Source organism: Marmota monax, unplaced genomic scaffold (genome assembly GCF_021218885.2).
Source record: "Marmota monax isolate L192 unplaced genomic scaffold, Marmota_monax_Labrador192_F-V1.1 WCK01_AAM20220418_F8-fsc00045, whole genome shotgun sequence".
Classification (NCBI taxonomy): Eukaryota; Metazoa; Chordata; class Mammalia; order Rodentia; family Sciuridae; genus Marmota; species Marmota monax.
Window position 1 is genome coordinate 11,780,222 of NW_026692132.1, and position 17,101 is coordinate 11,797,322.

Genomic DNA, 17,101 nt, shown 5'->3' on the forward strand with positions numbered 1-17,101 from the left:
TGATTAAGTACATGAATAACAGGGGAAGGATCATTTGAGGCACAGTGACTAGAAAATGAGAAGGCTTAATCAAATGTAGGACTTTCTTCATTTCTATGCTTAGATCCTTCAGTGTAAGGCCAACATTGCTCTGCTACACAGCATGTTCCTAATAACAACTGACAATGCACAAAAAGATAGAAAACTGAGTTTAGCCAACCAACAGGTTCTGTCTGATATATATGTGAAAGGAGTTTCATGACGCAACCCCATCACATTATGTTCCAGAAATATAGAGTGATCCTGAATAACCTTCAATCCCATCGTGACATTAGGCACATCACACTTTGCCCTAGCTCAGGCACCTTCAGCAGCATAATGCAGTTTTTATGTTGCCTTTGGAGCCCACACTTTTCCTAGCATGAGGACCCCCCAAAACTTCCCCAAAAAAATAAAAATAAAAAAATAAAGCAGCCTTTTACAAATGCAAATCAAAAACCAGTATGTTTCTTTCTTGCCAGCCATCAAGCATTAAAACAAATATTCTATTCTTTAACACATTTGGGCAGCGAGGTAAAAACAGTCTCAAATGGGTGTGAGCTGCCATTGCTTTGTGTTAACTCTTAGAGAAGCCCACATTCTCCCACTACCCATGGCTCCTGTCACAGGGCTGGCAAGTCTACAGAAGTTAATGTCTCGGAGGTGAGCTTTCCTGTGAGGTCTGCAGCTTTTATTCTTCAAAAACAATGTTTTTCTTATTTTGAAACTATATATATATAGTCATGTTAGAAAACAATATTATAAAAATAAAGAAAGTTTGAAAAATCATTCCTAATTTTGTTACCAAGAAACAAACATGGATACATTGCCAATATGTTGCTCATATCTTCTAGTCAGGTCCTGTTTTCAGGTCCCCCCCTCCTCCCACCCCCGCCGCCCCGGCCCAGCTTAAACAGTCAAGCTTCTTGGAGTTTCAGGAAATAAGGCAGCTCAGTTTGCAGAAGTTGGACCAACTCAGGTCTGGTCTGTCTCACAGGGACCTGAGAGATTGTTTATCAGGAAATCCTCCCACCTGTGTCTTCAAATTCTTTGGCTCCCTTTCTACCTGAAAGGCATTTGAAACATTCTGTGCTTATTTGCACATTTAAAAAACTGAAATCTCATTTTTTTTTTGTAAATTTAAATATTTTTAAAGAATGATTTCTGCCTAGTGTACACATTACCATTCAAATACAGAACTCAACTTGCTCTCTTAAATGTATGCAGCGGACTCTAAATGCTATGATTTGGTGCTGATCATTGGCTGTTTTAAAAATACGTGACAATTTTTAATCTTCAGAATAGTCACATCTTCCTTTTTCTCCTTGAATTTTCATTTCTAATCCAATTTCCTCTCCAAAGTGATTTCTAATATAATATTTTCTTACTGTAAAATCTCTTAACAATCACATACACACACATATACACCCTTATGTATATATATGTATATGTAAAGCATATATATAAAAGTATGTAACATATGTGTATATGATATTTTAGAATTTGTTTATTTTTCCTGTGACGATAGCCTCTAGGTATTAAAAATTTTTGAAGAGAATTACCATTATATCTTTTATTAATACATTTGATTAAAACTACATAAATTGAACCCAGTTGTTCAAAATAGCAAATATATGTAAATTTTGAAAAATTTTACCTCTACAGTATACTGTTCTTCTTGGGAATACATTTTTAGTGGTATTAACCATGTTCACATTTTTGCTATGTGTTTAGTGAAAGAAAAATGTGTATACAATATAGCTTAAAACTATTATATATCATAGCCAGCATGTTAGTCTTTGTTAATAGGACATAGAAATTATTAAATATTTTATCAGGTAAAATTAGGAGGGAATTGATTATAGTTGGAATGAATATTTTATGTGACTTGAGAACTAATTACTGCTTTATGCACACTAGATCTGAAAGAAATCACATAAATGTCTTACACATGGATTTTAATAAGTATCCTTTGAAATTTTGAGTCCTAAGAACTATTTTAAGTCAGATTTAACTCACTAACCTTCTGTGCCTTGCCCATGTTGAGATAATTTTCTTTGAAGTTGATGATATGTTCAAAAGATGAGTATTAAGATGAGTATTAACCTTAAAAGAATCACTTCCTTTTTAATACATGAAAAGGAAATTTTTTAGTACAATAATCTCCCTGTATCTGCAGGGAGAAGACCTTCAGTGAATGCCTGAAACCATGGATGGTACCAAACCCTACATATATTATGTTTTTTTTTTCCTATGCAGACCTACACAAATAAAATGCCTTTTTGTCTCAATAAACATTCATTGCACTTTCTGCTGTTTGAGGTGTGAATACAAACCTAGCACAAATTCGCTTTTCCCTCTTCACATTTTTACAGATAGAAGATTCATTCATACCATGGGTCTTAGCAAACTCAGCATGTAATCTTTTTTTTTCCTCAAGTCAAGAATTTCTACTTTTTACTTAAAAGAAGCACTTAAGGGCTTCTCTTTTGGCAAATATGCAATTGCCACACTCTTAAGCTTTAGGATCATTATTAAGTGAAATAAGAGTTTCTCAAACACAAGCACTGTGATACCACAATAGAAAATTAGATAATAAGATGGATGCTAAGTGACTAATGGGAGGCAGTATATACAACATAGATGCAATTGTCCAAGGGATAGTTGATGTCCCAGGAGGGACAAAGTGGAAGAGTGAAAGATTTCATTATGCTGCTTAGAAAGGCATACAATTTAAAACTTATGAAATGCTTCTCTCTGGAATTTTCCACTAACATAAACAGGGGTAACTGAAACTATAGAAAGTGAAACTATGGATAAAGGAGAGTATTATATCCAATAGTCCTTACTGATGCTCTGCTCTTATTGGACTTTCACTCAAGAGGGATGCATTCTTTGACAATTTTATAGAAGGAGGAGGTGAGCTACATTAAAAATTATCTCTATTTCTGTCACCATATGTCACTGTATGTATGAACTGAAAGGATTATAACATGAGCCAACGTGTTGTATTTCTATCACTGTTTCATCTTCAACAAAAATACGTATTAATGCAGGACTTCCTGTACTTTTATAGCTCCTTGGAAAGTCTCTGTGTTTCTGCTTGAAGACAACTAATCTATTTTATGATGGTCAGAGAATAAGAACTTTCACAACTACTTTCTAAGCTCCAATGTATAGCTTCTCTAAGTTCCCTCCATGTTTTCTACTTCCATAATAATCCATAGTCCATTAACAACAGAGACTAGGGGGGGTCGCTTCAGAATATCTCAGGCAATTTTAGACTTGTACCTAGAATATTCTAAGCCAAACAAGTTTCTTTATTACTTGTAACACCAAGCCTGTAGCTGGCTCCAAGCAGAGGTGTTTTTTGAGTCAGCTTTTTCGCTTCTGGGACTAAAAGATCTGACCAGAACAATTTTAGGCGAGGAAAAGTTTATTTGGAGGTTCCACAGTTTAAGTGATCTTAGTCCATAGAAGGCCAGCTCTATTCCTCAGGGCTTAAGGTGAGGCTGAACATCATGGGAGAGGAAAGCAGCTCACATGATGATCAGAAAGCAGAGAGAGAAGTCTCCACTTGCCAGATACAAATATACCCCACGGCTACGTCCCCCAATTCCCACCTCCTCCAGCCACATCCTACCATTTCAGTTACCACTCAATTAATCCCTACCAGGGGATTAATTCACTGATTGGGTTAAGACTCTCACAACCCAATCATTTCTCCTCTGAAGCTTCTTGCATTATCTCACATGTGAGTTTTTAGGGGACACCTCACATCCAAACTATAACAAGAGGGGACACCAGACCACAAAAAGAAATCTAACAGATGGAGCAAGAACAAGAAGAAAACCAGTAGGCCTTAGAGAGTTGTAAGCCTTTAAAAGGAGAATGAATATTCAAAAGACTTTTTACCTTGTATTATTGTATTGTATATTTCAAATGAGCTAGAAGGTTTTGAATGTTCTTGCCAAATAGAAATGATAAATGTTTGAGGTGATGGATATGCTAATTATCCTGATTTGATCATTAAACAATATATAAATGTATTAAAACATCATATTTGCTCCATACAGACATATGATTATTATCTATCAATTACTAATAAACTAAAAATTTTAGAAAGAATTAAAAAGTTTTTACTCATTTAAATTCAATATTTTATTGAATCTTAATCAATAGCTTTAGGCTTTAGTAGCATGAAAACTTGGGCAAATTAAGCTTAAAACTGAGTTAAACCTAACTTCAGCTGCACACACAGACTTTATAAAAAATAGAATCCTCAAATTGGCTGTTTTTGATATTAAAGGAGAGGCAATATTCCTGATTTATATTCTTGATTCAAGTCTAAGATCTTCACGGGAATGAAAAGCTTAAAGGGATACAGATCAATACCAGGGTCAGTCTTGTCAACAAATCCATTTCCCTAGATTTCTGATTTCCTTTTAGTATCTCACTCTGTACCTATGATGGTCTCTAAGCCCTTTTCAGAATGTGCTTACATGGTAGTTTGTAGCAATACACAATGTTTCCTTTTATCTTTCCTAAAATAATTTATTTTATATAGCAAGATGGTCCTTATCACTGTCATTCTGGATAGATAGCTTTTCTGGAGCTTTTCCAGCTCCTTTATGTCTTCCTAAAAGTCTGTGTGCTGACATGCACATGGCCCTCCAGATGCCTCTGCTGCAGACTTTAAGAAAGAGGGATGGTGGAGAGACTCGCTCGTGCTGTGTCTGTTTCTAAGTCATTGCTATGTTCTGGTGTATAATGTTTAAAAAGTATCTAGTACTGTTTGGGAGAAATATCCTGCAATAGACTGGCTTAGAAAAGTAGTTTTTGTTAGCAGGAAGGCAATATGATTGTTATCAGAACTTCCAGGACTACACTGGTGTCACTGACATGTGAAGTAGTCTGCACGGCAGAATCACATGCAGGACTGAGACTGACCAAAGAGAAGGAGGAAATATACCATTATTGAGCCTGATGAATTATTCTAAGTGATTTACACTCTGAATTTTTGATATAGTAACACTTAAGTCCTCCATAATTGGGGGAAAGGCCAGAAGTGAAGTAACTTTTCCAACGTCCAGATAGGTTTTTACCCAGCCACATTCTTCTCTTTGTGTCAGTCAAAAAATTTTATTGATCACCTATTCTATGCCTCCCAGTGTGCTAGGCTGTGCAGTTTCAATGACAAGTAAGATAGAATCCTTGTCTTTAAAAATATTTGAGTCTGTTGAAAGGAAGCAGATATGTAAGCAAGTAAACATAGTTAAATGATTGTGTGTGTGAGAGAGCACGTGTGTGTTCTAGAAGTTTGCTCATTGAGTTTCCTTCACAGCTTAAAATGGATGGGTTAGAGAAACTCTCATTCTGGCAGAAATTTAGGTTATGACAAGTCAGCTTTCAGGGAGGGAAGTTAGTATGGCAATATGCTATAGGAGGGTCCACAGTTCCCTCAACTTAATAGCTTTAATAGGACCTGAAAATTTCTATGCTTAGGTAAGAATAAAAACTGGTTATCCAACCATATGTTGAGTTAAACAAGCAGCCACTACTAATGCCAATAATCAACAGAAAAGTCAATAGAATCCGAAATAGCTAGCAAAATGTCTTCCTTTACTTGTTTTATAATTACACCCCATTTCTTTTTACCTTTCCTGTGGAATAGTATCTGATTAACTTTTATGTCTCTTAAAACCCCACATAGGTCCTCCATAATGCTTGCTAATCATCACCACATCCACTGAGATGGAGCTCAGTGATCATTGTACCATTTAGTGACAATTATCCCAAGAAGTAGGAGAGTTCCAGAGTGACATTTGGTTTCCCAAGCATGGCTGGTCATTCATCACCATCTCAATAATAATATTCTCTACTTACCTCACATTTCATGTACAGATTTTTATTTTGCAAAACTTCTATCTTTTCAAGACTGTACTATCTATCACAGTACCAATGCTCAGAGCATGTGTGGATCATTGTTTAATTTCAGTGCAGATCACACCCAGGAATCCCAACATGCCTTTACATTTGTTAGTAAAGGTTTATAATAACTGATTGAGGACAGCTGGATATTGTTTATGCAATAATGAAAATAATAATAATTACTGCTGGTTAGCATTGTCCTGTGCCAGGAACCTGGCATTTGTTACCTTGTATAATTTTCACAGCACCCTTAGAAGTGGGTAATAGTATTGTTCTTGTTTAGCCATAAGTGTTATGAGGCTTTAAGTCAATTACTAATAACTAGGCTCAGTGTACTTTCAAAACCAGGTCTGCTCTTCTTACAGTTGATTACCAAGAACCAAGCCTTATATTTTTCCTGACCCTATTGGTTTCCTGGGAAGTCAACTTTATTCTTTCTATAGAAAGAACGTTCAGAGATTACAATTATAGGTCACAATATTTCTTCTACTGTATAAAATCCAAGGGTTTTAGGATGACATTTTGAAAGAACTATTTTAACAATATTTTGTTTTTATGAATAGTCTCTAAATTCTTTTAACTATTATCAGTTATCTCTTCAACTGGAAGGACAATGGGCAAGCACTCATTTCTAATTTATTAATGTAAGGTATATGTGTCTGACCCAAAGACAACCCAGTGTTAAATCAACCTATTAAGTCAACCCTTTACCTTCGATTTTCCTCTCAAAGAACCACAATCTCAGTGGGTACACACTGGGTAAAAACTACTGCCAACATTTCATTTTAAATGAATTGACATGTCAAGTTGAGAGAACTTAGGATATGAAAGCATTTGTAAACGGATCCCTATGTTAAAAAAAAAAAGTTTGTGTTTCTGAAAGCAGAGTCTAATCCTTTATTTTTCTTCTTTTTAAGAAATAGGTATTTTTGCTTGAGAATGTTAATTAGAAAAAAATCTAGGTTAGTTATTAAATATCACACAGCTGAATAGGAGTTTGCCATTCCACATAATTTCTGCTAAAAAAATGTCCCCCACATTTGAAGGATCACATATGCATTCAAAATACCTAGTTATTCTTGAGCCTTCTTAGAATCCTAGACAGTATGGATTTTGGCTACTACTTTGTTATCTTATAAAGGAAAAGGAATACTTTTAAAATTGAACAGTATATACAATAAAGCTAGGAACATCACATTTTGTTATAGCTCCATGAATGTTATGAATATACAGAGATGGCCTGTTTCTAGATTCTGCCTTGGATGACATGAAATAAGGTAGTTATACTCATTGAATGATTGATAAATTCTCAGTACCATATGAAGTACTTTGCATGTGTGATCACTTTAACACTTCTTTAATCTCACTTTCAGTTTTCTGACCTGTAAAATGAGTGTAAAAATAGCACTCTCAGAGTGGTTTGAACTTATTTAAGGTCACATGGCTAATAACTCAAAGAGCTTGGATTTGATTACAGGTCTTTGTAGCTCTAAAAGCCCAAGATCCTAACCACTATGAATAGTAGACGGGCAACATCTGCACTTCCACATCTCAACATTTATACCCTGGCCCTAATCAATTATGTTGTGAAAGGGGCAAAGCTATTTCCTCATAACCCTGTTTTCATAAATATCCAACCAGACACCTGTTTAGAAGTAGTGTGGGCCATTCTTGGTCAAGAGATAGTTTGCTTTCTCAGTTTGCTTTTATAGAATCTGTTTGGACTTAGCAAAGTGTAGTCTATTAAGAAGTTACTGTTTTGAAGTTCACATGGTATATTTCATAGAGAGGAACCTACGTAGGTGTTTGACGCAGACCTACTATGAAACTATGTCCCAGATAGACTCCCCCAAATACTGACTTATTGACAGACATCCACTTACACGCAGATTTCTCCAGAAAGTTCCTCTTGATCCTTCCAAAGAATTTTTTTCAACCTACAACACATAGTAGTTTTAGGATGGGGAGAAAACTAACTTTGAATCTGCAAAGTTGAGTTTAAGAGCAAACTTTCCCGCTGAAACTGTGACTTCAGGGAACCTTAAATTTTTCATCTGTGAGACGGGAATAGCATTTGCCCCACTTGCTTCACACCCCATATTTATTTCAAAAAATCAATGTAGGAAAGCATTCTATGAAGAAAAGATGAAATGGCACTATTTTTAAAGGCAGGGACTTGGTGCCAAACAGATTTAGCTTTTAAACCAAATTTTAACACTTACTGGCTGCATGATGTTGACACATTATTAACCCTTAGCAAGATTATTGTGAAGATTAAATGAGATAATAATGATTCCCCTGCAACACAAAAAGCTCTAGCTAATAGGTTTTCTTGATTAAAATTTACATATGTGACCTTATTAAGAAAATAAAGAGAAAGGAGATATTAGAAAGATCTGAATGAAGATGTGAATAAATGTTGTATAGAAAGATGACTTGAGTTTATGGTAATTTGGGCTTGACTTTCACTCTCTAAATGACTGCAGAATATTAGGCCACATGGTACAAGCTACAGAACAATAACAAAACAGTGAAAGCATTTTTAATAAGTTTTCTTTTCTCTAGGGAGAATCACTCAATTTGTAGGGTTTATATCTATACCTCATCTTTTAATTCCGTGTTTGGCATATAAAGTTACTTGATAACAACAATTGGTTAAAAAGATAACTGATATGTGCTTGCTTCTCCTGGAACCTTTCCAAATGTTCAGTCTCTCAAGTTTATCAGCAGTTCACAAAATCTATCAAAGATCCATCAAATGTGCATTATGAACCTACATGAAATTATGACCATGAAGCATGCAATATATGCAAAGCACGAAAATGATGCTGTGGAAAGTATGTTAAAAAAAAAAAAAAACCTAAAGATGAATTTTTCTCTTGAAATGTACCATCCCTTAAGACGCTGGTAACTTCTGCTGTGTAACAGAGTAAAATCTGCTACTTCTATATTATTGTTTTTTTATTTTGCTTTGTTTTTCTTAGAATGACTACAAAAAACTGTCAATGCAATGCAAAGATTTTGTGGTTGGACTCCTTGATCTATGCAGAAACACTGAAGAAGTTGAAGCCATTCTGAATGGGGATGTTGAAACACGGCACCCGGGTGATCACAGCCGTCCCAATCTGAGCCGTTTAAAACTTGCCATTAAATATGAAGTAAAAAAAGTAAGGTCAGGCATGAAGCCCGTTTTTCATTATTTCAGTTCCTACCACTGCTAAATGAGGATGAAGGCTTGGCATTGTTAGACTGAGCTAGGTTTTTCTAATTTACAGTTTCACTAGGCAGATTCTCTAATGAATCATACACATGAGAGGCACTCAATCAGCACCACATGTCAGTTTTTTAAATTTAGACTTATTTATGCAGAACACAACAGTGATTGCCATTTTCTTGATTTAAGTGATGATATAAAAATAGCCTTGTGTATACAAATTATAAGGTGATTGTTGCATGATAGGGATCTCATTAGAGTATTTCAAACTCAACTACATTTTTCCATTTGTTGATCTTTTTCAATACAGAGCCAATACCTTTAATTCCTGCTTTAGAGCATTTGAATCCCCTCCAGCTATATCTTTATCTGAAGGATGTTTTTTCAGTTTTTTGTCTTCATGCAGTGGTGCCTACCCCTTTCCTAGGATATGTAAGATCTTTTTGTCCCCCACCCCCATCCCACCCCCTCTATCAGAGATTGAACCCTGGGGTTTTTAACCACTGAGCAACATTCCCAGCCGTTTTTATATATTTTGTATTTAGAGACAGGGCCTTGCTAAGTTGCTGAGTCTGGCTTTGAACTCATTTGTAATAAAAGTAATCCCTGTTTCTTGCAAGTATTCAAATAGTACAGACATAGCTTACCTTATTCTGTCCAACGATTAATGGAGAGTGACTAACCATTGTCACATTTTTTTCCTCCACAAATTTATATCTTGGATATCTTCATGTATCAGTCAATAAATATCCACTTCTTCTCTTCAAAGCCTCCATTGTTGTATCAGTTTAATCAGTTTACTGTTTAAGGATGTTTACTCCATTTTTTAGATAGTAATTTATTACAATCTTGACTTTTTTGTACAGTGCACACATTTATGTAGCTTGTTTACTTGCATGAGTCATATCTGTAGACAAAATTCCTGATGTGGAATTGATATGTCAAATTTTCATTTTTAAAATTTAAAACATTTGTTAAGTTTTCCTTCAAAGCAGGTGCACTAGTTTACACCCACCCACAATGTATAAGAGGGTTTACCTCTTCCACCCACAATGGATGTTACCAAACTTTACCATTAGGAGTACATAAACATTTTATCTAGTTTTAATTTACTTTCAAAGTTAACCATCCTTAAGACATTTGTAGTTCTTTTATATAATATTTTAATATGCTTTACTAAGTTCTATTTTGGGTTATTGTTTTTATATACTGAATAAGTTTACTCTCTGTTTTATATAAAAACTCAAATAATTGAGAAAAATATTTGTAAAAAATAAACATTTGAGAATAAAACATTCTGTAAAAAGTGATATTTAAAGTTTTCTTAGTTGAATTTCTGTCATAAGAATAAAAAGAGCTATCAGTGAAATGGAACAGGCAACCCAGAAACAGACTGACATACAAAGGGGAAGAGCAGAAAATAGATTCAGCATTTTAGGTTAGTGCAGGAAATGTGGTCTAATTTTTAAAAAGTCTACACATTTAGGCTAGTGTAATCTTAACCTCACTTTTAATAGAAAGAAACATACACACACACTATGCACACACACAAATCACAAAAGCCCTTGTAGAAAATATTGATAAATCTTCTCATAATATCACATTTCAAAACAAATTTTATATGCTTTGAAAGAAAGCCTATTAGTCACAAAAGAAAAGCTTGATAAATTGGAATCTCCAAATTTATACCATATGTAATAGAGCCTCTTACCATCTTGCTTGATGTCTGTTAATTAGATGTTTCATATTTGTTCTTTAATTCCAGCAATATTTTTCATGGGAAAGAACAAAGCTAAATATTAGAACATGTGAGTATAATTTATGCTGAACCGTTCTTTAATCAAGCTGTTAAATGTTTTCTCACTGCCCTGCTAGTTTGTAGCTCATCCAAATTGCCAACAGCAGCTTCTCTCCATATGGTATGAAAACCTTTCTGGTCTAAGGCAGCAGACGATGGCAGTCAAGTTCCTCGTGGTCCTCGCTGTTGCCATTGGACTGCCCTTCCTGGCTCTCATTTACTGGTGTGCTCCTTGCAGCAAGGTAGGTCTGTGAAGCCTGCAGCTCTGTTATCTACCATAAGTATATGATAGGAGGGAAACATTCTATTTCCAAAATGAAAATTTCATGGAGGTATAGTAGTGTTTAAATAATCTGTTGTTCTTCATATCACAAAATAATACACTTTTTGCTAGGGAAACATAGAAGTAAAAGTGGAAGAAGAAAAAAAATTCACCTCTAATATTACTACTATTAATGTGTGAAAGAAACCCTTAGTTACTACATTAATTTATCGCCTTTCAGTCCTTTCCCCAGGCACATCTATGCATAAACTTTTATATATTTTAATGAAATCATCATAAAAATTATTGATTTCTACTCTTTGTTTTTCCTCTGGCAATGTTTGAGATGGGAGTTCTGTTTTGTGTTTATTTTAGCTGATAGGACCAGACAATCGTAAATGACAATCATGTAAATCCTCATGTGAACTTATTTCAGTTAAGAATATTTATATTAGGGACAAAGTACACTAGAAACCAACAACAAAGATAGCCTATTTTCTTAGCAAAATCTATTTGACCAGGCTTTGGTGAAAACAAGTTCCAGTGGACTTTGTATGACAAGAAAGCTGAGGAATATCTACCCACTTGTCTCTTAACTGTCTAGAAATTTGTGTCCTGAATTGCTAACAATCCTATTCCACATGTTTTTGAAGACTTCTTTTTAGATCTGATTAAGTTTATATGTGAGGCAAACTGAAATAATTCTAAAGCTGCCTGTGTTCTGGAGCATGTACATATGTGCTATGTGGAAGCATCAGCTGATCTCCCATTCTTCCATCTTGCCATTCTTAAACATGTACCCGGCTCATCTTCAGACACATATAACACATGGGTACAAACATATACACCACCATGCTCAACATACCACCTTCTTAGTTACATGGCTAATGTTTTAGCCATTTAGGGAGCTCTCAAAATGATTCATTCTAGAAAGCTGATGCAAAGCCATTCACACAATGGGAGATTCATACTTATTTCTAGTGACCGTGGTAGGAACTTCTGGGAACTAGACATTTTCTTATGACAGTAAAATCCATCATCATAGTTTTTCCACCTTAAAATATATATAATCAAAAATCACTCTCTAGAAATAACATAAATGAGGAATATAAAATGAAAATAGTGAGATTTATTAGCATAGCATTTATTGTGACAGATTTTCTCCTAGAAAGTTAGATTGTTCCCTCTTTTCAAAGGAAGACAAATTTCACTTTGCAAAATAATAAAAAAAAATCTAAATGGTCCTCAATTGAACATAAGTTGCATCTATGTATATATTTTGTTCTACTTCAACTCATATTTTCTGTCTTTGGAGATTTAAGCTGAATTATCTGTTATCACTGTGATCTGTTAAAATATTCTTTACTAAAGTTAATAATTATCCTTTCCTATAACCATAAAATTCAAAAGCACAATGCCTTTTAGAGCATCTGGTGCTTTGAAACAGGCCATTTAAAACAGTTCTTTGATCTACACATTTCTTGAATTTTGATTGAATCCTAATTAACCTGATTTCCTTCACTATTTCTTCTTCTCTGGCCATGTTTTTTTTCTGGCATTTGTTTTCCATCCTCATTTATGAGCAATAAGGCAAATAATCACATTAAGTGGACATTTCAAAGGATTTTTTTTTTCTGTTTTACTTTTTTTTGGTCTTTTGAAACATCATGATAAAATCTATTTTGTAATTTTTCCCGTTAGCAATGAGCATAAACATTATTTGCAGGTCACAGGATTTACTTTTTACTGGAGAGGGGAAATAGCTTCCTTTGAATGGATGCTTTTAAGGTATATTTAAAATATTTTAGAATTTCCAATATGTCCATGAGAATTGATTCAGATCTAGTTGTTGTAAGCATCTGTCTCTTCATAGAAGCCCTGTTTCTGTTTATACTTGGTTTTCTGTCCTCAGAGGGCTTTTCTCTTTCCCTTTCAAAAATTATTTGTCCTTAATTATTCACATTCTTCTATAGCCCAAATATTAGTTGCCACATGCTCATTACAATAATTATAGGTTATACTGTGACTTCAAATAGTCTTGGTTTAAGCTAGCCTTAACTCTTTTGATTTCTGTGTGTTGGATAATTAAGCATTTGGTCATAAACAGATACCTAAAAAGAGTATGATATATAACATTTAAAGTCAAGCATTTCTTTGTATTTACCCTTAAATATTTTCCAGGTACAACTGTTGTTCAACTTATTCCACAAACTCTCTCATTTTTATTTTTATTTTTTTTTTTTTTTTAAGGAAATCTGTTTATATTCCAGAAGACATAGATGGCAATTTTATTAAAATGGATAATTTACTTATGTTCCTAAAGCCCACTGACCAGTGACAACATTTTCCTTACTTTAAAATGAAATGCAACTCTCAACTGTTTGTAACAAAAAAATGAGGGAAATGAGAAAACTCACCACTTGGGTTTCCTGACAACCCACTTTTTGTTTGCTTTTGTTTGTCTGTTTGCTTGTTTTTTTTTTTTATTTTTTAAGAAGAAGCAACAATGCCTGGTTTGATTGTTCACTCTCCCTTCAGAGTAAAATGAAGGAATTATATTATATAAGGGTGAATAGCCCAGTGGAGAAGGAAGATAAGCCAGGCAGGGTGCAGAGAGGTCAGGTGCTCCACTTAGTTAACCGTACATTGACTTCAGAGATGTCCAGGAAAGCCAAGTTAAGCTTCCAGAGTTATCAAAATTATGGGTATTCTAATGTGGGTAGTCTTATTTTCAGCCCTATCTTATGTCCCCAACCTCATTTTGTCATCTTTCATTTCTTTCCTATTTATTTGGTTCTATTTTAATTTACGTTATCTTGTATTTTTGGTGTCCTTGAAGCTTGTGTCTTATTCTTGCCAAAACAAGGCAAGTAATACATCATCTATCCACGAATTTCACTACTAGCAGATATTGCCCCCAGTTCCATTTTGTCCAAAACAACCTAATACATTTCAATTTGAAAAAATTGGTTTAAAATGTATAAGTGCTTTTTCCATGAGGAGATGCTGAATCTGGCAATACGTTTTTGTTTGCTTGACTCCGTGATTAAAATAAATCACATATACAACATAGAATTAAAATTGTATATATGGCATACCGTGGAGAAAGAAAGACACATTGATGTTTATTATTATGGGCTCTCCCTTTAGGAAAACAAGCAAACAGATTACACACACATACTGAATTTTGTTCCCCATTTGAAAAATGCCCAGATTCCCTGAAACACAATCTAGTTCCTCTGTCTCCATAGGCTAAGATCTATCTATGCATTTCAGACAAATAAATGTTATACTATAGGGACACTATAGTTTTTACCATCTCCATATTTCTTACAAAGAATCTGATTTTCACATAATTTAGGAAATGTGCTCATTGTCACTCAGTTGACGAGAGAATGAAGCTGGAATCTAACCTGAAATGTTGGACTTTAAATCCAGTATCCTTCCAGGACATTGTTCCAATACATTATGGGAACTCTTCTCCCACCCTGTCCTCAGTTGGAGTTTCTCTTTTTGGTACTCATGATTTTTAATCCACTTAAAATTTCACCAGGATAGCAACTTCAGCTGCCTCAGTGGCATGAACATAAATGAAGTAGACGTGAAGGCAACAACAGGGATTTATACACTGCAAAGAAGATTCAGATCAATATTTTCATTGTTTCCTCAATACTTAAGGCCCACTATATTAATTTACTTTCTCTGAATAGCCCTGATATATGTTCTGTGTTTTTTCACCAATATCATATAGTATCTTAAGAACTTAAATATCCTTGATATAAAATTTGGTTTATTCAACTATTAATTAAGTATACCAGCACATATAAGTGAAGAATGTGATCAAAATGTTATAATGGCATGGAAATATTATTATAACACCAATTATATAAATATAAATAATTATTTTAGGAGGACTTTGAATTATGCAGAAGTTTTTTTCTTATGTGTGTATGTATGTGTACGTATTTTGCAAAATGCACAAAACAAAGTTAAGATTTTCTTTTGGTGTGTGTTATGACAGATAGGAAAGATAATGCGTGGACCATTCATGAAGTTTGTAGCACATGCAGCCTCCTTCACCATATTTCTGGGACTTTTAGTCATGAATGCAGCTGACAGATTTGAAGGCACCAAACTTCTTCCTAATGAAACCAGCACAGATAATGCAAAACAGCTGTTCAGGATGAAAACATCCTGCTTCTCATGGATGGAGATGCTCATTATATCCTGGGTAATAGGTAAAGGCTGATTTTATGTCATCATTTCTTTTTGCAGGCTTAGCAGTTGGACTGAATGACACTAATTCTTTCACACATCAATTATACAAATATATGCAGCATGACACAATGCATCACACATCATGATTTCCTTTGTGTTTTTAAAGCACAGTTGCCTTGGGTTCATTATTGATGTCCTAGTCTCCTCATATGCCATGTTCTTTTTGCATTTTTAAAACAAAACAAAACAAGAACAAAAAAAATCAAAGCAAAAAACAGGAAGAGAACATCATGGTATTAAACAAACCCCACTAGTGATGAAGAACTATCATTCATATTTTTGGAGAGCTGGGATTTCAAATTTGAATACAACCACATGATTTTATGTTGAGATTTAGTAGAAACTGAAGCTAATAGCCCCTGGCTTTTATTAAATATTTATCATATGTGCCAGGAATTTTTCAAAGCACTTTACATACATCAAATCACATAATCTCTCTGTGCCTCAGTCTTCTGGCATGTAATATATAATAACATCCATCTTTTGGACTTATGTGAGGATTAAATAGCTTGCTTTAGATCTCTCAAATGACAAATAAAGAGAAAGAATTCAGTCTTATTTACTATATGTTTTTTCCTTAGAATTCAATATATCCATGTCTTGACATTAAATATAATACAAATGAGATAAACATTTCAAATGTGTATTTATTAATAAAGAAATTCAATAGCTATTAAGTGTCTTTGTGAGGTAATAAGGACACTAAGGTGAATGAGAAGAATGAGAAGCAGTTTTTGCACTTGAGAAATGTAAGTCTAGGAGACAAGTCAATAAATCAATCAGTAATTAAGCTCAACGTGACAAATGCTATACTTTGGGAACTGTTAAGATCTTATGAATATATACAAATTGTGCATCTAAATCTGAGTGAGGTGAGGTGTGGAAGGGGCATGGAAATTTTACCTGGATAGTAGCTTCAATTTGAGACTTCAAGGAAAAGGAAATGTTAGCTGGACAGAATGTTTGGGAGATAAGGATAGTGCAAGGCTTGGGAACATTAGATGCAGAGTTGTGGGACTCCAGGGTCTGGTGTTTGTGGATGTGGGTAAGAGGAGATAAGGGTGATGAAATGGACAGAGGAGATTTTCAGTGGTTGGTGATGTGATCAGATCACATTTCAGAAAGGTCTCAGTGGTTCTGGGGTAGAAGGTGGCTTCAATGAGTGGTATTTCCAGAGGCTGAGACCCAGTTGTGTGATCTCTGTGAGGAGGATGAGGGCCAGAACTCAGGGGATGATGGAAAGGACCTGAGAGCTGCTTAAAAGATAAACTGCAAGGAACTTGGTGATTCTTACACATTGAAAGGGAGATCTGTGGATTCATAGGTCAGTAGGTGGTGACTGAAATTCTGTAAGAGGAAGAATATAGAAGGAAGTCCATGCTTGGGACTAGGAGAATGAAAAGTTGATAAATACGTTTAGGTTTGGCTTTGAAATGCCCATGGAATTTCCAGGTGGAAATGTCCACTAGGTAATAGAAAGTATGATTCTGGTAAAAGCTGATGGATAAAATTCCAGCCATCCTCAATTTCCAGGTGGCACATAAGGCTCTGAGTATGCATAAAGTTACCTAGGGTGGTATTATATAGGTGTGAAAAGAAG

The 17,101-nt window shown here is 34.6% G+C and overlaps 1 protein-coding gene across 4 annotated transcripts in view; it reads left to right on the forward strand.

Annotated features, from left to right (window-relative positions):
• Positions 1-17,101, forward strand: part of Trpc6 (transient receptor potential cation channel subfamily C member 6) — a 173,822-nt gene that overhangs the window by 131,139 nt on the left and 25,582 nt on the right. For all 4 annotated transcript variants that reach the window (XM_058570752.1, XM_046466823.2, XM_046466825.2 and 1 more), the window contains exons 3-5: positions 8,934-9,116; positions 11,039-11,203; positions 15,245-15,461. In XM_058570752.1, coding sequence (XP_058426735.1) covers positions 8,934-9,116; positions 11,039-11,203; positions 15,245-15,461 — 565 coding nt within the window. The remainder of the gene's footprint in view (positions 1-8,933; positions 9,117-11,038; positions 11,204-15,244; positions 15,462-17,101) is intronic.